The 27,440-nt window shown below is 36.8% G+C and overlaps 1 protein-coding gene across 1 annotated transcript in view; it reads left to right on the forward strand.

The window, feature by feature from the left end:
* The window catches only part of LOC114342101 (fibrillin-1), a 423,761-nt gene that overhangs the window by 294,529 nt on the left and 101,792 nt on the right, over positions 1-27,440 (forward strand). The window contains exons 6-7 of the mRNA XM_050661746.1: positions 23,150-23,461; positions 24,365-24,691. Coding sequence (XP_050517703.1) covers positions 23,150-23,461; positions 24,365-24,691 — 639 coding nt within the window. The remainder of the gene's footprint in view (positions 1-23,149; positions 23,462-24,364; positions 24,692-27,440) is intronic.

Consider the following 27,440-nt stretch of genomic DNA (forward strand, 5'->3'; position numbering starts at 1 on the left):
TTGCTGCTAGACAGGTACATTGTCATTGTATACAGGGTGTACGAATCAAACTGTGTTTTTTCTCAAACTTTGGAACACCCTGTGGAATGTTCTAGCTTTTATAAAATACTAAAATTAAAACCCAACTATAGCCACAGATTTTCTTAACATTCTGTTTTTTTATTCATTCGCTTATGTTGGATAATAAAAAAGTTCGGCACTTTAACAACTACCCCTGTTTTTCGTCAATACAGGGTATTTTTCAATAAGTACGGCAAGCTTTAAGGGGTAATTCTGCATGATAAAATAATGACAGTTTGCTTTATAAACTTATGCCCGCAAATACTTCGTTTCTGAGATAGGGGGTGTTGAAATTGTTCTTACAAACTGACGATTTATTTATTGCTCTAAAACGGTTTGTGATATGTACATGAAATTTGGTAGATTTTAAGAGCTAGTTATTGCGCATTTTTTGGCAGAGAATTTTATATTCACCATTGACGTGCATACGGGATATATTTAAAATATTTATACCCGTATGCACGCCAATGGTGAATATAAAATTCTTAATTGTATGCTAAAAAATGCGCAATAACTACCTCTTAAAATCTAGCAAATTTCATTTGCACATCACAAACCGTTTTAGAGAAATAAATAAATCGTCAGTTTCTAAGAACAATTTCAACACCCCCTATCTCGGAAACGAAGCATTTGCGGGCATACGTTTATAAAGCAAACTGTCATTATTTTATCATGCAGAATTACCCCTTAAAGTTTGCCGTACTTATTTAAAAACATCCTGTATTAACGAAAAACAGGGGTAGTTGGTAAAGTGCTTAACTTTTTTATTATCCAACATAAGCGAATGAATCAAGAGAATGTTAAGAAAACCTGGGGCTATAATTTGGCTATAGTTTTAGTATTTTATAGAAGCTAGAACATTCCACAGGGCGTTCCAAAGTTTGAGAAAAAAACACAGTTTGATTCGTACACCCTGTATACAATGACAATGTACCTGTCTAGCAACAATATTATTACAGCGATATTGATAAACAGTAAGGCTATAACATATTAAAAAAATTACTTAAATCGGACATCAGGTTTAGGAAATACAAGACATTAAAAATGACCCATTTTTTGGGGTGCCCGTTTTCTCTGCCGGTGAGTGTATTTGAGAGACTTTATTTCTTTATTTGACTATTTCGCTTTCGCAGAATTTTTAATGACTTGCACGTGTTGTATGGTATATTTAGATTTATGTTTCCGCTATTCAATTCTGTTATTTCTGTTGAAGTTTAGGGCTGTGTGCTACCAGACGAAAATAGTCGTCTTTTTTATCTACGAATATTTAACATTCCGTATATGAATTTCGTACCAAATAACATTCCGTATATGCGTTTGGCACCTCGCCGCGTATTGATTGCAATATGACCGTGTGCCGCAAGGAACCAATAGAAAACTCCTAGGTGCCAAATACATATACGGAATATTTAGATGCCTCCCATACTGTCATTATTCTTTAGGTCTCTTATTAGAATTCTTAAATTCCCGTGGACTGACCGGGTCACAAATGAGGAAATCTCAGAAGAATTAAGAAGAACCGAGAGGTACTGACCACCATCAAATTATACACATTATACGAAATGAATCCAAATTGATATTATCATCATCATCATCACGTAGCACTACAACCCTGGGTGGGTCCTGGCCAATGAACTGTCAACACGGATGGAATGGCCCCATCCCATTCAAACAGTGAAGCGAGATTGCGGCCAACATACAAGTGAGAGGTCCTAGAGAGAGACAGAGCTTGTCAGGGAAAATTTGACTTCTTCATTGGTTGGATATTATCATAATGACCAGAGTTGCCAGATGTGATTTTATAAATCCCCGACTTAGAAACTGAAATTCCCTCAAATTGAAGCTCAAACCCCTTAAATTTAAATTTTTGTAGTCAAATGTAGAGAACAGTAAACCAAAATTATACTACTTATCAACAGAAGGTCCTGGAAATAATTCATAGGTCCTATCGTCTTCGATTATATGAGAGTATAATTTTACAGTTCTACGTATATACACAAATTTAATTTACCATGACCCCTTAAAATATCTCATAATTGTCCCTCCCCAACCATTTCTGCTTAGAAAAATTCCTCTAGACGCTTTCAAATTACTCCAAAATTATGGAAAAATACCCCAAGCTGGCAACGCTGACTATCACTATAAATTTTTTGTTTACGAAAGATGGCCATTATCTTTCCTCCTTCCCTGACTAGCGCTATCTCATCCTGGCGTCATTAAATTCACTTCTTGCCCATTCCATCGGTGTTGACAGTTCATTGGTCCTGGCTGACTGTACAACTTTCTTCCAATTTATTCGGTCTTCCATCAACCTAGGGTTAAATGGGATGTTCATTTTTCGGAGATCTGCTTCGGAGATGTTATCTCTCCATCGCATTCTGGGACGTCCGAGTGGTCTTTTGCCTGTACCAATCTCCTCCCATACTAGTCTTACAAGTCTCTCGTTATGAAGTCTGTGCACGTGGCCTGCCCGTCTTAGTCACTGTGATTTAATTTCTTGGACAATATCGGTGTCATTGTAGAGTTCTTTTAATTCGAAGTTGGTTCTGATCCTATACTACTGGTTTGTGTTAATGTCGTGGTGAGGTCCAAAAATTTTTCTAAGTATTTTTCGTTCAAAACGTCTGAGCTTTTCTTCGTTTGATTTGGTCATGGTCCACGTTTCGCAACCATATGTTAGTATAGGTCTGACGATGGATTTATAGATTTTGATCTTGGAACTTCTTGTAAGATTTTTTGATTTTATAAGCTTATCCAGTGCGAATAAACAGCGATTTGCTGATTAGATTCTGTCTTTTTTTTCTTCTGTAACATCGTTGTCAGCTGTGATTACGGCCCCCAGATACTTAAAACGTACTGTACTCTTTCGAAATTGAAGGTGTTGACCGTCACATTCTGCCCTATCCTGTCTCTTCGTTTCGTTCTATTTATACACATATATTTCGACTTCTCTTCATTAATCCTCAGCCTAACTTCGCTTGTTGTTCCTTCCACCTTGTTGAAAATGGCTTTTGTGGATAGGATGGAGTCTCCAACGAGATCAATGTCATCTGCGTATGCTAGTAATAACTTGGGACCTTGAACCGATAGCAGTTCTGTTTTTATTTCGACCGACCTCATGGCTTTCTCTAATACAAGATTAAAAAGTAGTGGAGATAACGCATCACCCTGTTTGAGTCTACTGTTGATTTCGAAGCTGTCAGATAGTTTATTATTTACATTACATTATTTAGATTGATATACTCTCCTACAAGCCATCCTGCAAGGAAATATATTGGGAAAGCGAAGTCCAAGAAAAAGAAGAACATCCTGGTTGAAGAACCTAAGAACCTAGTTCAACACAACATCTGTGCAGTTTTTCCGCGCTGCTGCAGATAGAATAAAGATTGTCATGATGATCGCCAACATTCGTCACGGATAGGCACATCGAGAAGAAGAAGAATTTGTCTTATTACTGCTATTATCTCTGTTTCTGTAGGTTCTTGTATTTGCTGTGGTATTTGTGTTTCTATTTGGCTTGATCCTTGAATATTTCTTGGAAATACTCTGACCATCTGTTTAATTTTTCTGTATTGTCGCTTTTACTCCTTGTTAGAAATCACTTCTTTTTGGATAAAGTTTTCTTCTATTACTTCTGGTTGTTTGTACAGTAATTTTCTCTTCTTTTAATTTTATAGTAGGTACTTTTCACTGTTTTCTGTATTGTTTCGGACATTTTCCATTTTTGTTCCTCTATGCTAGGATTATTTTGCAGTCCTCATCAAACCAGTATTCTCACTTTTCTTTTTCTGGTTTCCCAATGCTGAAGATATTCCGCTTCTATCATGGCTGTTTGTATTAGTTGCAGTTATCCCTTGTTTTTTCCCCCTGTTCTTTTTGCCACCTCTTTATCTTGGAGCCGTTCTAATTGGTGTTTTTCCGTTATTTTTCTTTTATTGGTAGCTTTGGAATGTCTTGCTTAACTTTGGCTATTGTCAATATATGATCACTGTGAGAATCTGCTCCTCTGTAGCTTCTAGATTTAGTTACGGATCTTTATATTTTATTACAATGAAAACATGGTCTATTTGGTTTATCGGTTTCCCTTTACATTCGACAGGTAGTCTGGGTATTTGTGTAAATGAAGAGAAGACGAAATATATTATACTAGTAATCAAAAATTCAAGACCAAGACTTAGGAAGAACATTAATGACCACAACTTCGAAGAAGTAAATTTTAAGTATCTGTAGGCGGTAATCACAGATAACAACCGCATAGAAGAGGTCTGACCACGGATAGCTGCGGGGGGATAAAATATTATACTGCCTATCATCATTATTAAGATCATCATTATTAAGATCTAAATTACTAAAAAGACAATCTACATTAAGACTGTATATGTCAATTATGACCAAATTGTGTACTTACTATCTTAAGGTTATGTTCCATTGAACACTCTATTATACACTTAAAAATTTGGTAATTTTTGATGTCTCGAATTTACTAAACGTGTTGTCCGATTTAGCCTTACACCTAAAGGTAGAAAGGCTTAGGACTAAGTAAGTAAGTAAGTGTTGTCCGATTTAAGTGATTTTTTTACAATGTTATAGCCTTATTCATTAACAATATCGCTGTAATATTGTTGCTAGACAGGTAAACTGTTATTGTATACCGGGTGTACGAATCAAACAGTGTTTTTTTCTGAAAGTTCGCATCACCCTGTGATGCCTGCACCCTGTGAATTAAAATCCAACTATAGCCTCAGGTTTTCTTAACATTATGTTTTTAGATTCATTCGCTTATGTTGAATAATAAAAAAGTTAGGTACTTTAACAACTGGCCATGTTCGTCATCAGTACAGGGTGTTTCTAAATAAGTGCGACAAACTTTTAAGGTGTAATTTTACATGAGAAAATAATGACAGTTTGCTTTATAATCATATGTCCGCAAACGCTTCGTTTCCAAGATACGGGATGTTCAATTTTTTTTACAAACTGACGATTTATTTATTGCTCTAAAGCCAGTTGAGATATGCAAATGAAATTTGATGGGTTGTAAGAAGTAGTTACTGCGTATTTTTGATATACCTACTATTAGGAATTTAATATTCACCATTGGCGCGCAAAGAGGTATTATGACCGATCATGTTACCCGTATGCACGCCAATGGTGAATATAAAATTCTTAATTTTATGTCAAAAAGTGTGCCATAACTACGTCTTAAAACCCACCAAATTTTATTTGCATATTTCAACTGGTTTTGAAGCAATAAATAAATCGTCAGTTTGTAAAATATTGAACATCCCGTATCTCGGAAAAGAAGCGTTTGCGGACATATGATTATGAAGCAAACTGTCATTATTTTCTCATGTAAAATTACCACTTAAAGTTTGTCGCACTTATTTAGAAATACCCTGTACTGATGACGAACATGGCCACTTGTTAAAGTACCTAATTTTTTATTATTCAACATAAGCAAATGAATCTAAAAACAGAATATTAAAAAAACCTGAAACTATAGTTGGGTTTTAATTTCAGTATTTTATAATTGCTAGAATAGTCCACAGGGTGATGCAAACTTTGAGAAAAAAACACAGTTTGATTCGTACACCCGGTATACAATGACAGTTTACCTGTCTAGCCACAATATTATTACAGCGATATTGTTAATGAATAAGGCTATAACCGTGTAAAAAAATCACTTAAATCGGACAACAGGTTTAGGAAATTCGAGACATCAAAAATGACCAAATTTTCAAGTGGATCGGTTTTATTGCACCTGAGTTTATTTTTTCATGACTTTTACCCCTTGTTTTATTCATATAAATATTTTCTCTTAAAACTTTCGCATTCTTCTTCTTCATGTACCTTATCAGAATTATCCGACGTTGGCGATTACCATTGTGAAGGCTTTTAGAGCTTCTGCGATATGGAATAATGGTCATAAATTTGACTTACTACATGTCCCAGATAAGATATTTTCTGGTGTTTAACAGTTTTTAGCACTTCTCTATTCTTATTGACATTCCTCATTAGTTTTCCTTGCTGTCCAAGCTATCTTCAGCATACGTCTATGAATCCACATTCCCAATGCTCCAATTCTGTTCAGGATCGTTACTTTTAGTGTCCACACTTTTGCATCATAAAAGAGTAGGTACAGACCAAATATAGCACTTTCATTATGTGTCTTAATTCTAAACTGAAATGATTATTGCAAAGAAAATTATTATTACAAAGAAAATACAAAGAAATTAATTGGCTTATTGGTAGAAAATCTCGACTCTCAATTGAGAACAAACTGCTCATTTATAAAACAGTCATCAGACCTATATGGACATTAGGGTGGAACAAAAGGATAGGAAAAAAAAATTTTTGTTTCAAAGAACTTTCTAATAGCACTCGAAAGTTGCCTTTTCATGTCTACAATAAAACTACAAAATATTGTTGTTCTAGGTTTACATCTTGAGGTGCCGCAAGAGCATTGAAAATATAGGTTTTTAACAAAAAAATACAGACATTTTCAAATATTTTATATATTTAATCTGGTGCCATAGCTAACATTTCTTAGTCAAATATTGTTTATAATAACAGTTAACATTGCTATCATTGCTATATGTACACATTGCTATAAGATTTCTTTAGTTACAATATTCCGCTTGATACTCAAAACATTGTTATTTATTTCAAACTTAAGAATAATCTGGTTGGAAGCAATATTTGCCCTAGCAAAGCCATTTCTTGCTTCTAGACCACAGACACTAAGAGATGACTCAGTCACGAGCTTTGTGACTCTTTCCACTGCCTTTGTATGACAGGGAAAACACTGAAAATCCACACACTGCAACAACTAGGGTATCTTGCTTCACTTATATACTTTAAGTCCTCGTCAGTTATATGTTTTATCATATGAGGTTCAGTAATTACTTCTTCCGTCCAGTTAATTACATCAATGTAGTCATTGGCATTAAAGTTAAGCTTTGGGACAACAAAGTTCCTTACACAATTTATGAGTTCCGATCTTGCCTTCAAAAGTCGTCGTAGACGACATATGTGTTTTCTCTCTTATGTGTTTTCTCTCTTATGTGTTTTCTCTTGTCACGTAACATGGAGAGAAGCATATTTTTTGGGTGAGAGAAGTAATCATTCCTTTGAATTACTGGATCAGTTATTTGGAGATGTTCCTCACAAAGATAACGTGAAAATTTGATGAGTCCCCATATAAATTTTGATCCATTTACACAAGATGGTTTTAGTTTGATATGAGACAAGACTGGGGCATACACCTTCATCACATTCATAGTTAAAGTTTTCAGATTATCTGAAGGATTCTCTGTTGCAACACATAACCGAAGAATGTGATTGGCCAAAGTAAGCCATCGTGAATGAGCTAATTTCCCAGGGGTTTTTAATGAAAGATCAGAAGGACATACACTACTGGAGATTGTTTTGCACATATCAAGTAAATATTGTCGATCTGTGCTTAGATCATCTTTAATCTCTAGAATAGGGAGGTTGTTTTGTATGGGAGCGAAATTAACCACAGGAAGCTGGTTACAGATTTCAAGTTCTTTGCTTAAAACATCTTCAAATTCATTAGGGTTTTTAGTTTTTCCATGGCAAATGACGCAAAGGCAATTCATTGGCATGGAACAAACAAATCAGCCACTGCAGCGGCTTATTAAGGTTTTTTTCTTTTAAAGCAGTTACACCATTGTTAACACCGGTGATAGGGCAGTTCCATCACATCCGATAGCTGTTATATTGGAAATATTCAAAGGATTGCCTCCTTGAAAATGCTCTACTATGCTTTCTTTTATAGCTTTACCTGTTCCGGAAGCAGAAGTTATATGCCACAGGAAGGTTGATCCAGGTTCCTCTACTATTGAAATGTGCTCTTATAGTATAAGTCTGTTAGTAAAATTTGTGCCCTTGTTTTTCTTGATTAATTGTTTTGTCTTTTCTTTTTTTGAGTGAAGCTAATTTCTGTGGCATTTGAACGATTTTTCAACCATGCTCGATGTATTTTCATCCTGTGTAATTACCTTACTTTTATTATCTTTCATAATAATGCCAACATCTTGTACAGCACTGGTGATTGCTGCTGCTATTCTGTCTGAGACACCAGTCCTGTCACAGATAGAAGCTACTGTTGGCAGTTCTACTCACATTTGTTTAGTTATACTTAAAGAACTTGAGGGCTTTTTGGACTTATAAATAAATTCTTGCAGGTAACTTTGATCGTGATCATCAGTAATATAATATTCACAGCTGTGTTACCATCAGCTACTGATTGTCTGTAATTCAAATGCTGCTGTACTAGTTTTTGCCTCCTTTCCTCCCTCGTTGCCAGAACCTTTGAAACTATCTTGTCAACTCTATCAATACACATTTTTCTCACGTCTTGGCTTTCATCTGCTACTAAGAATGTTAAATTATATTAAAAAATGAAATAAATATCGACTACTAAATATTTCTTTAAATGTGGAATTCTAGTTCAAACTTTGTCAGTTTTAGTAAAAATAAATATTGGATTATTGTAAGTTAAAACTAAAATTATCTTTAAAGAGTAGTTTTAGAGTGTGTATTTCTCATTTAAAATAGGAATTAGGACATTACAATAGCTATTTTTGACCAAAATAAAATCATCAAAATTCGCAAAATTTAATTAAAAATTCTAATTTTCAACCCTTTTGCGGCACCTCTAAAAATATTTTGTTTTGAAAAATATTTTATTTGTGGCTTAACAATGGCTATACGCAACTTTCTATCACTATTACACTTTAAAATTATAAAAACATTTTTTTCGTTCCACCTTAATGGACATACGGAATCGAACTATGGAGTTGTGCCAGCAAATCAAATACAAAAATAATCCAAAGAACTCAATCAAAAATTCTACGCACCATTGCAAATGCCCCGTGGTACATTTCCAACCAAACACTTCATAGAGACCTTAACATCCCGTTAGTCAGTACAGTGATTCAGTGAACAGACACCACGAAAAATTGAAAGGCCACCCCAACCAATTAATATTACCACTACTGCAGCCAATAAACAACAAAAGATTGCGAAGATTATGGTCCATAGATCTTCGCTGAGACTGAGGTGAAACCACTGGGTGATGTACCTCATAACGCCATATTAGGGTACAATATTATAGTTTTTGTTATTGTGCTTAATATCAAATTAACTTAGAGAATATGAAATTCTTCTTCTTTTTCTTCTTCCTCTTTATAAGCAATTCTGCTTGTTCATTGGCGGATTGATACCTCTATGGAAGGTTGTCACTCCATCTTTTGCGCGGTCGGCCGATACTTCTTTTGCCGATTGGTGATTTATCTCGTGCTATTTTGACCATACGGGCCTCCCCCATTCTGGTTATGTGGTTGTTCCATTCTTTTTTCTATTTAGTGTCCATTCGTTTATACACTGTAGGTACGTTACATTGTCTTCTAATATCTTCGCTCCTCTTTCGATCTCTCAGTGTATTTCCTGTAATTCTTCTCAGTACTCTCATCTCTGCCGTTTCCAGTAGTCTTTGTGTTGTGGCTGTACCGGGTCTTGTTTCTGATGCATATGTCATTATTGGTCTTACACTGGCTTTATAAATTCTTGACTTCATCTCAGTGTTAATATGTCGGTTTCGCCATAATATAGTGTTATTAAGGCATCCTGCCAATCTATTTGCTTTTTGTACTTGATTTCTTACTTCTTTGTCTAGGTCTCCGTAACTTGACAATGTAATTCCAAGGATACCATCAATTTCTATTTTGCATCTGATTGGTTCTTTACTGATTACTACTGTTTTGCTTTTCTGAGATGAAATTGTCATATTGAATTCTTTTGCTCTTATGTTAAATCTGTGGACTAATCTTTGCAGACTATCTTCATCTTGGGCTATCAATATTGCTTCGTCTGCATAGCAGAGTATTTTTACTTCTTTGTTTCCCATTCTATATCCTCTTCCTTTGTTGACGTTTTTGATGATTTCATCCATGATTTAATTGAAAAGCATAGGACTCAATGAGACTCCCTGTCTTATTCCGCTGCCTATATCTATAGGTTCTGTCGGTTGTCCATTGTCCATCTATTCTGACTTCCATTTTGTTATTTTGGTAGATGTTCTCAATAGTTTTTATGATATCTAGAGGGACTTCTCTATTATACAGAAGATGGATTACATCTTTGAGTCTTACTCTGTCAAAGTCAAATGCTCTCTTTAAGTCAATCAGACATAGAAATGCTGGTCTATTATACTCTAGTGATTTCTCGATAATTTGCTTTATGACAAATATTGCATCTGTACACGATCTTCCAGTACGAAAACCCTGTTGTTAATCTGCTAAACTTATCCTCTGATTCATTACGTCTAGTAAGATTTTAGTTGTAAGTTTTAGGGTAGTATTTAACAAGTTGATACTTCTGTAGTTTTCTGGCTGCTTTTTATCTCCTTTTTTGAATAGTAGAATTAGTTCGCTCGTTCTCCATTCTTCCGGTATTTTATTGTGTTTTATGATTTTGTTAATTAATGTTGTTAATTGTTCTGTCATTGCTGCTCCACAATATTTCAGTAATTCGTTTGGTATTCCATCCTTACCTGCAGCTTTTCTGTTCTTCAGCTTTTCGAGTGTTTTTCGTGCTTCTTGTGCACTTATATTAACATCTTCATTTGTGGTCATTTCTGGTGTTTCTGGTGTTTTTAAGAGAGGTATTTACACCAGAAACACCAGAAAAAAATGAAATTCTGATTGTTAATAAATGATTATATAAAAAAAATTTCATAAAAGTAATTTTAACCATTGCTAGTCTGCATTTTATTTCTAGGTCTGTATCTAGTTGGTCCGCTATGACAGTTCCCAAATTTGTCATTTTGTCAACTTTTTCAACTTGAACTCAATTTAATTCAAGCTCTGCATCTAGATGTGGGATATTATAACTTTTTTTGTGGAGACCTTTGCCACCTGCGGTATCCAGATAAATATCTTCTCTTCCTATTTCGCAATCATCTTCTTCTTCACGTGCCATATTAGTGTAAAGCCCATCCTACTCTCTGCACCTTAAACAATTGACAATATCTGGATCTGTGTATAGCTGGTATAATGCAAAGTTATATCTTCGACGCCACAGACCATCTTCTTCTTCTTCTTCTTCTTAACTCAGGCGAGACTCGTTAGTCTCTGGCACTTGGTCATAAGACCTTTGTACCAAACCCTGTTCTTCTCCTTAAACTTTAATAAGTCCTGTGGCCTCAACGAAGGCCAACAGTTTTCTTATTGGTAGTTTTAGGATCTCTTCTGGTTCAATCCTCATTTGACCAGTGAAGCCCTGCCTTACATCACCTAGCACACTGCAATGGCATAGTATGTGTATGGCAGTTTCTTCTTTCATTTCGTACTTCCTGCACCATGGTTCATTTGTAAGGGGTTAAGGGGTTCTGGTGATAAATTATGGTCACACGGTGGATAGGGAGCAATGGCGGGAGGTAAGAGGACTTATGGTGAAAATGCACTAACTTTCGGTTCACACCACATTTTTTCCGTGATTAGCAAAACATGAACAAACAGTATCCGATCGGATTTAATGCCCGATATAACAAAATCAGAAATCAAAGAGGCTCTGAAGAAAATGAAAAATAATCGAACCCCAGGTGAAGATGGAATAGTATCAGAAGCACTAAAAATTGGAGGAAATATACTACTTGAAAAAATTAAACAACTTTTCAATATCTGCCTTCACAACGCCAATATTCCAACAGACTGGAACAACGCTACTATGATTCTATTACACAAAGCAGGAGACAAAGCCAATTTAGAGAATTACAGACCGATTAGCCTCCTCAGCCATTTATATAAGTTATTTACGCGAATAATAGTTAAGAGAATGGAAAGAAAGTTAGAGACTTATCAACCAAGAGAACAGGCAGGATTCCGAAAAAATTACGGAACAAATGACCATCTACAAAGTATAAAAACCCTGATAGAGAAAGTAGTGGAATACAATAAACCCCTAGTTCTAGTTTTTATCGATTTTCATAAAGCCTTTGATACAGTTGAACTTAGCAAAATATTACAGGCGCTTAAAGAATGCAGGCTAGATTATAGGTATACAAAATTATTACACAAAATATACTTACAGGGAACAACCACTGTCAAATTACATACTAACAGTAATCGCATAAAAATAGAACGGGGGGTTAGACAAGGAGACCCAATGTCACCTAAACTTTTTAATACGGTCTTAGAACATGCTTTCAAGAGTTTGGATTGGATGACAAAGGGAATAAAAATAGATGGAGAATACCTAAACAACTTACGTTTCGCCGATGATATAGTCATAGTAGCTGAGGATCTAGGTATGGCAAGAGAGATGGTACAAGAACTCGTTGTAGCTACAGAAAATGTTGGTTTAAATATAAACATCTCAAAAACAAAAATAATGACAAATTTGGTACCCAACCAGAACATCAGTATTGGTGGGAAGGAAATAGAACTCGTAGATAGATATAAATACCTGGGACATGAAATTACGATTGGCAGGGATAACCAGACTCATGAGCTGAAGAGAAGAATCGGTCTTGGGTGGGCAGCATTTGGAAAACTGAGAGAAACTTTTAAAAGTTACCCACATGTCTAAAGAGAAAGGTATTCGATCAGTGCGTCCTCCCAGTCTTGACGTACGGATCAGAAACACTTACCTTAACTAAAGCCTCGGCTACCAAACTAAGAGTCACGCAGAGAAGAATGGAGCGGTCAGTGTTAGGAATAACTCTGCTAGACAAAATCAGAAACGAAGAAATCAGGAGAAGAACAAAGGTGACTGACGTCATCGAGAGGATAGCCAGGTTGAAGTGGAGATGGGCAGGACACGTAGCCAGAATGACAGATGGGCGATGGACGAAGAGGTTATTGGAATGGAGGCCAAGAGAAGACAAGAGAAGCGTCGGTCGACCGCCTACAAGATGGACTGACGACTTAAGAAAGGTAAATAAAAACTGGATGAGGGCGGCGCAGGATAGATGGGGTTGGAAACGAGGGGAGGAGGCCTATGTTCAGCAGTGGACTTTTGAGGCTGGATGATGAACAAACAGTATAGGTAGTTACTACAATAGTAATGCAATAATAATAAAATGTAACATTTCAGTCTATTTTCGCAGAGACCAGGTACGCGCGGTATCCCTGGCTTGGGTCTTCTGGCGCGCTGTCTCTTCGATGTGTATCGAATGAACATTCGATTCTTCAAGGTCTTCGTTTAACGGCTGGATCGGAGAAGCACAGGGCCCGCTCGTTACATCCTCCCCCTTTGGATCGCCGCTACGTCTCGTGGGGCGGTCCAAGATCAGGTTGAACTCTTCCTCGTCTCTAAAACGGCGAGGCGGACGTCTTCGACGAGCTGGTCTGGACGAAGGCATGAGTTGGTGCTGGCTAGCACTCTCTAGGGCATCGGAAGATGCCAAAATCGGCAACGGATTAGTATTTTCGTCGCTCGTGGGTTGCACATCACATATGTGCGATTCAGGTTCAACGGTATCTGGAACTACATCGTTGTCAGTCGATGGGGCAGAAACTGCTGCCAAAGTCTGGCGTCCTCTCCTCCGGATGGGACGAATGGGGACGGTGTTGGTAACACCATCGTCATCGATGAAGCGTTGCAGTGCTGAAATGTGGTATTTATCTAAAGGTATATTAGGCTGATCTGGAGATGCAATTTCATAAGAGGTAGGAGAAACTTGGGAAAGGATCGGGGCCGTCGCGACGCGGGGCAAACTTAGAAGTGTAACCGGCGTTTGCTTTGCTTAGAAAGTGAGTCTGTACAAGCACTTTATCGCCTTTCTCGTAATGTTCTGTCTCGCGGAGACGCATATCAGCAAACCGTTTACTTGAGTCTTTCGCCAGTTCGTTTGTTTCTCTCGCACGTAGTAATGCATCAACATGTCGTCGTAAGTACGGAGTTATCTCGGGCACTACCGTTTCACAATTTACCACGGCACGCAAGTCCTTATGTACGTCCATAGGGGTTCTGAGTTCACGCGCAAAGCACAGGTACGCGGGTGAATATCCGGTAGCCGAACTCGGGACACTGTTCATAGAAAACCGAATACATGACAACTTATCGTCCCAGCGAGTATGGTCATCCTGAACTAGTATAGAAAGTTGAACCTTAAGGTCTCTATTTTTCCTTTCTTCCGGATTAGACGACGGGTGATGCACAGGAGTCAGAGTCTGATGGATGCCTAAACAATAAGTCACTTGTTGCATGACTCTACCTACGAATTGCGATCCGTTATCACTTACTACCCGTTTCGGAGTACCGTAGCGAAAAAATATTTCATTAATAAGTGTCTTAGCACATTCTTCGGCTGTTGCACTTCTTAACGCGAACAGTTCCATCCACTTGGTAGCGGTATCTTCTACTGCGAAGATCCAGTTGTTACCTCGTTCCGTTTCAGGTAGTGGGCCTACCAAGTCCATGGCCAAACATTCGAAACGTTGGGCTAGTACTGGGGTTTGCACTAGTCCTGCTGGTTTTAGATTACTGGGTTTGAATTTTTGACACTCAACACATTTTCTTATGTGGTTTGTTACATCTTTTCTGATAGTGGTCCAGTAATAACGACCAGTAATTCTCTGTATGGTTCTTTCAATACCATAATGACCAGCTAAGGGGTCGTCGTGACACTCCCTTAGAATCGTACTAATATTAGATCGAGGAATCACTAGCTGCGCTTCGTCAGAATCAGCATCTTGATTAAAGCGGTACAGAACGCCTTGGTTCATGATGTAACCTCGATCAGTAAATCTGTTCAGATCGACTATCTCTGAATCATCGGCTTCGAAGCAATTGATGATCTTCTTTAGGTCTGGGTCCCTAAGTTGCTCGTCTCGGAGTTGTTGATTACCTGCTGTTGGTACATCAATAGCTATAGTACATACATCACATACACTAGGGTCCTCGCATGGGGTGCGGGATAGTATGTCTGCAATGCTATTTGTTCTCCCAGGGATGTACTCTATCCTGAGGTCATAACTCTGCAATTCCAGCGCCCATCTTGCCAATCGTCCTGTTGGAGATCGTAATGTCATGAGCCAACGCAAAAGTTGATGATCAGTTTTGATTATTACAGGTGAATTTTCAATATACCCTCTGAATTTGTTTACCGCATAAATTATAGCAAGAGCCTCTCTTTCTGTGGTGCTATAATTTCTTTCAGCAGAGGTCAGTAGCCTACTGGCATATTCTACAGGCCTTTCGTCTGTCCCCTCCCCCTGGAGTAGACATGCTCCTAAGGCATAAGAGCTGGCATCTGTTTTAAGGATGAATGGGATTGTGAAATTCGCTTGTCGCAAGATTGGAGCACTTACCAGGAGATTCTTTAAATCACTATAAGCCTGCATTTGAGCTTGTTTCCAAATAAACTTTGTATTTTTCTTCATTAAATCAGACAATGGCTTGGAAACTTCCGCAAAATTGGGAATGAATCTTCGGAACCAACTGCAAGTTTGAAGAAAAGATTGAACGTGTTTCACGTTACGTGGAGCCCGCATCGCAACTACAGCTTCTACCTTGCTTGGGTCTGTAGCGATACCTGATGGGGTTATCAGATGTCCTAAATATCGTACAAATGGTCGGACAAATGTACACTTGTCGCGATTGACGCATAAGTTAAAGGTTCGAAGTCTTTCTAAGACACAACCAAGTTCCTGAAGATGTTTTTCAAAAGTGTCTGATATTACAATCATATCATCTAAGTACGCTAATATTAGTATACCCTGTAAACCACGCCGGTAACGGTCAATCAACCGCTGAAAAGTTGCCGGTGCATTGCGTAATCCAAATGCCATACGGTTGAAATGGTATATACCAAATGGAGTGATAAATGCGGTCTTGTCTCTATCAGCCTCTCGTACCGATACCTGATGGTAACCACTCTTCAGATCCAGAGTAGACATGTACAAAGTTCTACTCGCAGCATGCATTAAATCGTCCATCCTTGGAAGAGGGTATCTATCCGGTATAGTGATACTGTTAAGCCGACGGTAATCAACGCACATTCTATAACTACTATCCTTCTTAGCAACCAATACGGTGGGTGCGGCATAGACGGAATCACATTCCTCTATTATGCCCTTATCTAGCAGGGAGTCAACTTCGGATCGTAAGATCTGTGACTTTTGAGGTGTCATCCGGTATGGTGGCACAGCTATAGGCGCATCGCTTGTTAAATTTATACAATGCTCTGCATAAGGAGTGGGCTCATTTTTCTCTTCGAAAACATTCCTATTTTCGTCAATAACTGTTTGTAACTGCTTTCGTTCCGCATCACTCGGTTGTGTGCCCTCATCCTCGCGCAAAGACACTTCGAGTAAATTCACACAAGTAGTCAAAGAGACAGCTTCTTTCACAAAGTCGTACTGGACGTGAGGAGAAGAAGTGAAGGCAAACTTCATCTGAGGAACATTTATAATCAGATTTGCATTGGTGATAAAATCTACACCAAGAAGGGTTTTGGCAGAGGAATGTTCTGGAATAGCAACAAAAGTTGTTGGAATAACCTTGTCCAGAAGAATGACAGGGCATTCAAGTACATGAGCACACACGATGCGCGACTCACCATCCGCAAGGACCATAGTTGTATCCTTGATACTATAAGGAACATTAGCATCGATTAGATGATTATATAACCTTGAACCAGCGATGCTACATTTAGCACCGGTATCGACATATGCACATCCTTGTAAGCCTAGGATCGATATAGGAAGAAGGGGTCTCAGATTATTAGAATCTGTATCTGCCATAAGAAGTTCTAAGGAGGCAACATTTTGTGTTGAAGTTGACGCACGTGCGGTATCTTTGCAAGTAGGACAGTTAGAACGGATGAAACCTGGCGTATTACAGCCATAACAATAAATTGTCGGAGTCCGTGAATCTGTAGAAGAAGGTTTGGATACAACATTTGCTTTGTTTTCTTTGGATTGGTTAGCAAGATGTTTCTCATATTTTCGGCAATCGGCCTGGAGGTGCCCGAAATTTTTGCAAAACGTGCACTTGGGTCTAACCTTAGATTTTACTTAATTCGGTTCTTGTTTCCTCACGGGATGTGACTTCGTTTGTTCGTTATCGCTACTTAACTTAGATTCTAACAACGAAGCTTCAATATCTCTTGTTTCTTTTAGCAAATCTTGAAATGTTTGAAATCTATTACGCGGAAGTCTTTTTCTTATTTTCCGTTGCAGTAATCCGTACACCATATCCAATTCTGCTTCTTCTGACAGAGTGTACGGTAACTGTGCGAGTAATGCTCGTACATTGCAAACGAACAATTCGGTCTGTTCATCTGTGTTTTGTTCGCGCGCGAATATCTCTCGAAAAATTAAATAGGGCGGTAGCTTTTTGGAGAAAGAATCCTTTAATGCTTGCACTGCATCGGCCCAGGTTAAAGTCGAGGCTTTTATCCCCTGCCACCAAGTTGCGGCAGTACCATTAAGTAACATGGACAATCCACGTAGTACATTGTCGTCGCTCACATGTGTACATTCCTTGAACGTAAGAATATTATCCAGAAACGCTTCTACATTGGCATGCTCACTACCATCGAAACGAGCTGTGCACTTTACGAAATTTCCCGTCATTTGTGACATTGTAGGAGTAGCCGAACTCTCACGTAGTCGGGTCAAAAGTTCTTCATTAGTTCCCAATGTCGAACTTCGCAATTCTTGAATTAAGGTAGTAAATTGAGCGTTTGACATTGCAATCATATTTTCAGAGACTGAGCTGACCTGTGCATCACTAGTACGTCTACGTGGCATGTTGTAAAAAATAAATAATAACTTTCAAAACCTAAAGTATAAATTCAAATACAAAATATAGGTATTTTATTATATAAATGCGAAAACTACCATGCAATTTCTCAAAGAAAAGTGAAACAAAACAGAATATTTTAAAATTGTTGAAAACTTTTTACTTTGAATTGAAATTGAAATCAGAAAACCCAAAATTAGTTAATTTCAGACCACGATCTGGCAACGATAAGCAATCAGTAACACTTTCTACGAAAAATATCGTTGAACTATTAAGTAGGCAACCAATACTACCAGTTGAATTTATAATCGATTAACGATCGCAATCGGTTTTGGTTGATTGATAATCGGTATTGAAAATCGAAAAGATCCTACCTTTTGCGTCTGCGATTTTCGAAGCACCATGCACTCACTTTGGAGGTTAAGTCCTTAAAACCGGACCGAATTAACAAAATGTTATTAATTGCACCAAAATACGCACACCGAAAATGTCCAATTTTATCACAGCCACGAGTTGGGGGCCAGCTTGTAAGGGGTTAAGGGGTTCTGGTGATAAATTATGGTCACACGGTGGATAGGGAGCAATGGCGGGAGGTAAGAGGACTTATGGTGAAAATGCACTAACTTTCGGTTCACACCACATTTATTCCGTGATTAGCAAAACATGAACAAACAGTATAGGTAGTTACTACAATAGTAATGCAATAATAATAAAATGTAACATTTCAGTCTATTTTCGCAGAGACCAGGTACGCGCGGTATCCCTGGCTTGGGTCTTCTGGCGCGCTGTCTCTTCGATGTGTATCGAATGAACATTCGATTCTTCAAGGTCTTCGTTTAACGGCTGGATCGGAGAAGCACAGGGCCGGCTCGTTACACATTCACCTTACCTAGTTTGTATAGGTGATTTCTTAAACGGCAATGTCCAGTCATCATTTCAGTGACCGTTTTGATCTCTCGTTTATTGAGGTTTATCAAACTGTTCGAGAGTTTTTTTATCAATATTCTTGATTATTTTTTTAGTCTGGATTTGCCCTTGAGTGGTTCTCCATTTATTTTGATGATTCTTTATCAGCCATTTCTGAACCTCGTTTTTCATAGCATCTTTAGTGATGTCACAGAAAGGTACTGGGCCTTCAAAAGTTTCTCTCGAGCCTTGTTTCGCCAACATATCTGCTCGTTCGTTCCCAAGCACCCCTTCATGACCCGGCACCCATATTAAAGACACTTTATTGTCTTTGCCAGGTAATTGAGGAGATCTTTGCAGTTTCTCACCAGTTTTGATTTGGTGAGAGGGTTCTTTACAGCCAGAATAGCCGATTGGCTATCTGTGTAAATGTTGATTCTCTTAGCTTTAGGGTTTTCATCAATTATTTCATCAATACAGACCACCAAAGCAAAAACTTCAGCCTGGAACACCGTTGTATGTTTACCTAGGCTGTAAGATTTATTATAGTTACATGTTTGCCCAAAGACTTCTGATCCAGAACCATGGGCAGTTTTAGATCCATATTAACCATATTAAGTCCCCATTAATGTTTGGGACTTTTTGTTCTCTAGATGGTATAATTGTGTTAATCTTCTCAGTGAAGATTAGTTCTGGTGTCATCATATCTGAGTTCATCACAAAGATCGATTCCTTAAGTATAGTCCCACAGACCATATTCATTTAGGGCCCAAATACTTTAAAAATATTTTTCTTTCAAAGATACCAAATAGTCTCTCTTTGTTTTGGAATAAAGTCCACGTTTAAGACCCATATATCAAAACCAGTTACTCAAGAGTTACCTAAATGTTACACAAGTGGACCAATAAACACTTTTGAATTTTTGATTTTAAACCTAGATTTTATGACGATTCTTATAAAGTGGTGGTTGTAAGTACCGATGATCAACAAAGGGTTAAACATAAGAAAATAAGAAAATCTACGGTTTCGTTTTGATTCAAACTATTTCTAGGTCTACCTGTTGTCAAGGAGGCTCTGAGAAAGACAAATTTACACCAACACGACCGTAGTTTCACGATATAAATTAAAACTATTTATATCGCAGTATAGAGACATCAACAAGAAAGTGTCAAAGGAAATCAGAAAAGATCTAAGGAAGTATAAAACTCAAAGCATCCAGAAAACCATAGAAGAAAATAAAAGTTTGAAAGTTTTACGAAGGAAATTGACCAACGGAAAATGCGAAATACATAAATTAAAAAATAAAAACAGCGAAATAACATCAAACAGAGAAGATTTACTAAATATCGTAGAAGAATTTTATTTGGAACTATATAGGAGCCAAAGGCTGAATCAAAATAATCTGAGGGAAGCGGTTTCAAAGAAAATAATAAACCAAGGCTCCGAAATACTACCAGAGATAACCACTAGCGAAATCCATCAAGCACTGAGAAAAATGAAAAATGGAAAAGCACCAGGTGAAGATGGAGTCGTAATAGAGGCCATTAAAAACGGAGGCCACATTCTTATAGGTAAAATAAAAAATCTCTTCAACTTATGCCTTCATCAAAAGTCGATACCTGAAAAATGGAAAAACGCAGTAACAATACTTTTGCATAAGAAGGGAGATAAGACAGACTTAGAACATTATAGACCCATTAGCCTGCTAAACCACTTATACAAACTCTTTACAAAAGTAGTGACATCAAGAGTAGAAAAGAAGCTAGATTTTTACCAGCCAAAAGAACAAGCTGGATTTCGATCAAACTTTGGGACAAACGACCATCTGCAGGCAGTCAAGTTACTAATTGAGAAGTCAATAGAATGTAATAAACCCCTTGTCCTAGCATTCGTGGATTTTCATAAAGCCTTTGACACGATAGAGCTGGATAGCATTTTAGAAGCTCTAAATGAATGCCGCATTGACTACCATTACAGTACACTCATCTATAATATTTATAAAGAGGCAACAATGAGTGTTAAGTTACATGATAAAACCAAACAAATAAGCATAGAACGCGGCGTAAGACAAGGCGACACACTCTCGCCAAAACTATTCATAACTGTTCTGGAATATGCCTTTAAGATGCTCAACTGGGACAATAAAGGGATCAAAATAGATGGAGAAAAGTTAAATCATCTTCGTTTTGCAGATGACATAGTCCTTATAACTGATGACCTAGGAGAAGTAAAGAAAATGCTAAATGAGTTAGACGCTATCTGCTGGAAAATAGGCCTGAAAATGAACTTTTCTAAAACTAAATTTATGACTAATCTGATTCCTAGCGGACAGCTGATTATACGCGAACAAGAAGTAGAACTAGTGGAAAAGTACATTTACTTGGGTCATGAAATTAGAATTGGCAGAGATAACCAAACATGCGAAATAAAAAGAAGATTAACTCTTGCTTGGGCAGCCTACGGAGCTCTGAGAGACATATTTAGGAGCAGTATACCGATCGGTTTAAAAAGACAAGTGTTTGACCAATGTGTGCTACCGGTAATGACATATGGAGCAGAGACACTGACTCTAACCAAGGCAACAGCGTCGAAAATGCGGGTTGCTCAAAGGCGCATGGAAAGATCCATGCTGGGCGTAACTCTACGGGATAAAATAAGAAATGAAGATCTCAGACAAACAACCGGTATCGCAGATGTTGTAGAACGTATCACCAGGCTCAAATGGAACTGGGCAGGACACGTAGCCAGGCTGAAAGATTCAAGATGGGCACGAAGGCTGATGGAGTGGAGACCAAGAGAAGATAAACGAAGTAGAGGAAGGCCGCCTACACGATGGACAGATGATATCAGGCGGATTAGTAAAAACTGGCAAAAATCAGCACAAAACCGTGAAGTGTGGAAACAATTGGGGGAGACCTATGTCCAGCAGTGGACGTAAATTGGTTGGATGATGATGATGATGATGATATCGCAGTATGGTTAGAACGCCCTCTAACGGGGCATAAGTGAAATAATTTTGGACTGGATTCCAGTTCTCTGTTTAACCCAGGCATGACAATACCAAAAGGCACCGTTAGGAAAATATTTCAATTTACGGTTCAGGGAACCTGTATGAAACGAGTCTGTGTACTCTAATACTGAGTATGGCATTAGTAAAATAAGAAAATCTACGGTTTAGATTTGATTTAAATCTGTCTGCCGCCATCCTCCGCTAGTACTATTTCTAAGTCTACCTGTTGTCAAGGAGACTCAAGGAGGAAAATTGGAATATTTTCCTAACGGTGCCTTTTGGTATTGCCATACTTGGGTTAAACAGAGAACTTGAATCGAGTCGAAATTCATTTCACTTATTCCCCGTTAGAGGGCGTTCTAACCATACTGCGATATAAATAGTTTTAATCTATATCGAAAAACTACGGTCGCGTTGATGTAAATTTGTCTTCCTCAGAGCCTCCTTGACAACTGGTAGATCTAGAAATAGTACTATCGGAAGATGGAGGGAGACAGATTTAAATCAAAACGAAACCGTAGATTTTGTTATTTTACTAATACCATATTCTGTAATGTACACAGACCCGTTTCATACAGGTTCTCTGAACCGTAAATTGGAATATTTTTCTAACGGTGCCTTTTGGTATTGTCATACCTGGGTTAAACAGAGAACTTGAATCTAGTCGAAATTCATTTCACTTATTCCCCGTTAGAGGGCGTTCTAACCATACTGCGATATAAATAGTTTTAATTTATATCAAGAAACTACGGTCGTGTTGGTGTAAATTTGTCTTCCTCAAAGCCTCCTTGACAACTGGTAGATCTAGAAATAGTACTATCGGAGGATGGAGGAAGACAGATTTAAATCAAATCGAAACCGTAGATTTTCTTATTTTACTAATGCCATACTCTGTATTAGAGTACACAGACTCGTTTCATACAGGTTCTCTGAACCGTAAATTGGAATATTTTCCTAATGGTGCCTTTTGGTATTGTCATACCTGGGTTAAACAGAGAACTTGAATCTAGTCGAAATTCATTTCACTTATTCCCCGTTAGAGGGCGTTCTAACCATACTGCGATATAAATAGTTTTAATTTATATCAAGAAACTACGGTCGTGTTGGTGTAAATTTGTCTTCCTCAGAGCCTCCTTGACAACAGGTAGACCTAGAAATAGTACTATCAGAGGATGAAGGGAGACAGATTTAAATCAAAACGAAACCGTAGATTTTCTTATTTTACTAATGCCATACTCTGTATTAGAGTACACAGACTCGTTTCATACAGGTTCTCTGAACCGCAAATTGGAATATTTTCCTAATGGTGCCTTTTGCTATTGTCATACCTGGGTTAAACAGAGAACTTGAATCGAGTCAAAATTCATTTAAAGGGTTAAACATTATATTTGATTTCAGATATTGACGAATGCAGCCCTTCTACCAATCCATGCTCTGACATATGTGAAAACACCGCTGGCAGTTATATTTGCAGTTGCCCTGTAGGTTTTAAGCTGAATTCTGCCGATCCTCACACTTGCCAAGACATAGACGAGTGTCAGCAATCTCCTTGTTCGCATATCTGCAAAAATACTCCAGGATCTTATTCTTGCGAATGCCCCAAAACGCTAACTCTTCAAAACAGTACATGTGTAAATTTGACATGTTCGCATGGGGAAACAAGGATCAATGGAAAAGTGCAATGTACTTGCCCGTTAGGATTTGTTTTGGGTAAGAGAATAATATATTTTTTATGACATCTTTTCCAGGTATTCAATAACAATATGTTCAAAATATTCATACTAGTGACGTCATCGATCCAAGCGTGATGACGTAATCGATGATTTTTTTAATGAGAATAGGGGTCGTGTGGCAGCTCATTTGAAAGGGTGTTCAGTTCTCTATTCAGTAATATAACATTAGTATCATTACTTATACAGGATGACCAAAAAATTATTTTTGAATCAAATTTATTGACTCAAAAAGAAGAATGTATGTAATTTATTTAACTCAAAATTCATTGTACTGCTGTCAGAAAATAGAAATAAAAGTTTATTTCACAAATAAACATTTCTTTTTACCTAAATTAAATCACAAACAGCCTCCCACTTACCGCTTGAGAGTTTGAACATTTAATTTAAGCGAAAAGCAATGTTTATTTGCCATACATTTTTTTTCTATTTTCTGACATCAATAGAATGTATTTTGAGTTAAATAAATTACATACATTTTTCTTCTTGCGTCAATTAATTTAATTCAAAAATTATTTTTTTGGCCACCCTATATAAATAATGATATTATTGTTTATATTACTGAATAGAGAATTGAACACTCGTTCAAATGAGCTGCCACACGACCGCTATTCCCATTTAAAAAAATCATCGATTACGTCATCACGCCCAGATGGATGGCGTCACAAGTATGAAATATATATAAATAAATTGTAATTTAAAATTAAAAATCGACTTGTTTCGGCATTTACTTAAAATCTAATAACTACTGCCAAATATCGAGACGTGCTCTTTTTTGGCCCACACTGTAGGTATTGATTTATGAATATTGTTATCATTTTAGTGACAATATAAATTGTTTAAATATGTTTAACTGACATTAACCTTTACTAATACGTTTAAGGTTCCGACAACCGTTCCTGTGAAGACGTGGATGAATGCGTTCTCCTCCAAGATTGCTCTCAGATCTGCACCAATGTGATAGGTTCCTATGAATGCAGCTGTGAAAAAGGATATACGCTAGAAAGGGAAAAGTATTGCATAGACATTGACGAATGCAAAGGAAACCACGGCTGCCATCAAGTTTGCGAAAATATCCCGGGAAGCTTTAAGTGCAGTTGCGAAGACGGCTTTGAGTTTATGAATGGGACGTTGACCTGCGTCGATGTAGATGAATGTGCAGAAGGAAAAGATCTGGACGAATGTAGTCAGATATGCATTAATTATTTAGGTAATGTATCATAAACTGTGTGATTACCATGCTAAATTTTTTTAATATTGTTGGTTGGTGTTTACAAACTAGGTACTAAAAATAAAACCAAAAAAGCAGGTTTTCTCACAGTCCATAATATTTCATTCTCTAGCTATCTCTTATAAATATACTAATGTAAATTATGGTGGTCCAGAAAGGCCTGAATAGTTGCTGTTAATGTACCCCTTAGCCCTTAGAGCCCCTGTAGTATTAATAGACCAGTAAGGATCTGTGAAAAAACGTCTATTTTTGGATGTGAGAGGTGGCATTCGGATTTTTGCAGATAAAGTTAGGTGACACCTTCAGTAATAATAATTGACTTATGCTCCTTCTCAAATATGCCCGGAACATTAATAAAAAAATTAAAATATTTAAAAATTTCAAAAAACGTCGATTTTTTTTGCTTTCTTTGCTTATAACTTTAAAACGATTCGTTTTGGAACAAAGTCGTACAGAAATAAAATAAAGATAATTGAATTTTGTATGATCTAAGACTGGTCAAAAATGTCTTAACTTATTACCTTTTCTGCAATATAGCAATAAATACAAAATAAGGGGGCAAAATACGCCTGTTGTTATTCAATGTTTTTAACCATTTTGGTGGCACTTAGAACCTTTAGTAATTCGCTTAGGAAATTATTTGTAACATATTTAAACCGTGTACCAAATTTCATTAAAATCGACTTAATAGATTTTGCATAATAAATTTGCAATCTAAATGTTTTTAAAAAAGTTCAAATTTTTTAAAATCTTTCTGAACAAAAAGTAGACCCATAAACATAAAATCCTTTATAAAAGGTATATTTGTTAAAATTCCTATACAGGGCTACATCAAAGACAGAACTAGTTTTCGATCGGTTGACCGATCATCATCAGTGCAATCCTAAAATGTGTACAACCAGATAAAATGATGCAAATTATTTAAAATGTTGACTAAGGTTATAAAAAGTTATAGGTTATACTTACTTAGAATCTACATGCTAACCACCAAAGTAAAAATATCTGGGTAAAAACCCTTTAATAAATAAAAAGTAGACCATTTAGAAGTTGTCTAATTTTTTTACATATAAAGAGGTGCTCTACCTATCTAATACACTTTACAGAATTAAAATCGGATTATTTAAGGGGCCTCAGCAATGTTTTAAACTTATAAACAATTTTTTGGCTTATAAACAAATAGCTTTGTTTAATAATAAAAAAATTAATTTTTAGCAATGCAAATAATTAAAACCGGTTTAATTTGACTTAAACTTTCAAATGCTGTCTGCAGAATTGCTATTTTATTTTTTAATCAAAAGTTATTCGCGTTCAAAAATTGCAATTTTTCGAATTTTTGAAAGTTCCACTGCGTTTATCTCGAAAACTATGCATCCTACGAAAATACTTGTAAAAACATTTTTTGCTTAGAATTACCCAAGAAATACAAAAAATGTTTTATTTTGCGAAAAATCGATGTTATGTAATTCCTCAAATTCTTTGTTTTTAACAATCTTATCGACATCCGGATCAACTGTTACCCAAAAAATTCGTGTTCTACGGGTCAAAAAATACATAAAAATCTTGGGTAAGTCCATATAAAGGAGCCCGTAGCACCCCCTCCTGTCCACAGGACTAATTTGTTTATAAGCCAAAAAATTGTTTATAACTTTAAAACATTGCTGAGGCTGCTTAAACAATCCGATTGCAATTCTGTAAAGTGCATTAGATAGGTGGAGTGCTTCTTTATATGTAAAAAAATTGACAAATCTTTTTATGTTCTAGTTTTTGTTGTGCAAGATTTTAAAAAATTTTAATTTTTTTAAAAAAGTTTAGATTGCAAAATTATTATTCAAAATCTAGTAAGTCAATTTTAATGAAATTTGGTGTACGGTTTAAGCACATTACAAAAATTTTCTAAGCGAATTCGGAAGGTTCCAAGTCTAACCTAAGTGATGGAAAATCATTGAATACAGACAGGCTTGTTTTGCCCCCTTATTTTATATTTATTGCTATTTTGCAGCCAGGGTGATAAATTAAGACATTTTTAACCAATCGCATCTGATCGAAAATTTAATTATCTTTGTTTTATTCCTATACGACGTTGTTCCAAAATGAATCGTTTTAAAGTTATAAGCAAAAAAATTAGAAAAAAACGAAATTTTTTGAAATTTTTAAATATTTTATTTTTTTATTAATGTTCCGGGCATATTTGAGAAGGAGCATAAATCAATTATTATTAACGAAGTTATCACCTAACTTTATCCGCAAAAATCTGAATGCCACGTCTCACATCCAGCTAAAAAACAGATCTTTACTGGTGTATAAGGCAAACTAGTCTTTGTGACTTGCTTAGTTTAAGAATGGCACTGTGTTGCTGCATCTTTAACCCCCATACCATCCAGGTATATGTAATTGTTAGTTTTACCACCATAATATAAATGCAATATAACATGTCTATTTTTTAAACCCCACATTTTTTCCATTAACGTAGTTACGCTCTCTTGGTTATTCGTTTTATCTGCTGATTCCAAGTAAGCATTGAGTCTAATATTACCCCACGATACTTTGCTTCTATCACCAGATCCCTAATAACACAAAACATTCCATGAATGTTCCTAGAAGGTACACACACGACATTGAAAACATTCCCAGAATGTCCCCAAAAGCACACGAACGTCCCTGGAAAGTCCCAGGAAAGTGCTCTGTCAGCATTTTAAACATTCCTTTAATGTCTTGTTGGAACATTCCA

The sequence above is a fragment of the Diabrotica virgifera genome, chromosome 9 (genome assembly GCF_917563875.1).
Source record: "Diabrotica virgifera virgifera chromosome 9, PGI_DIABVI_V3a".
NCBI lineage: Eukaryota > Metazoa > Arthropoda > Insecta > Coleoptera > Chrysomelidae > Diabrotica > Diabrotica virgifera.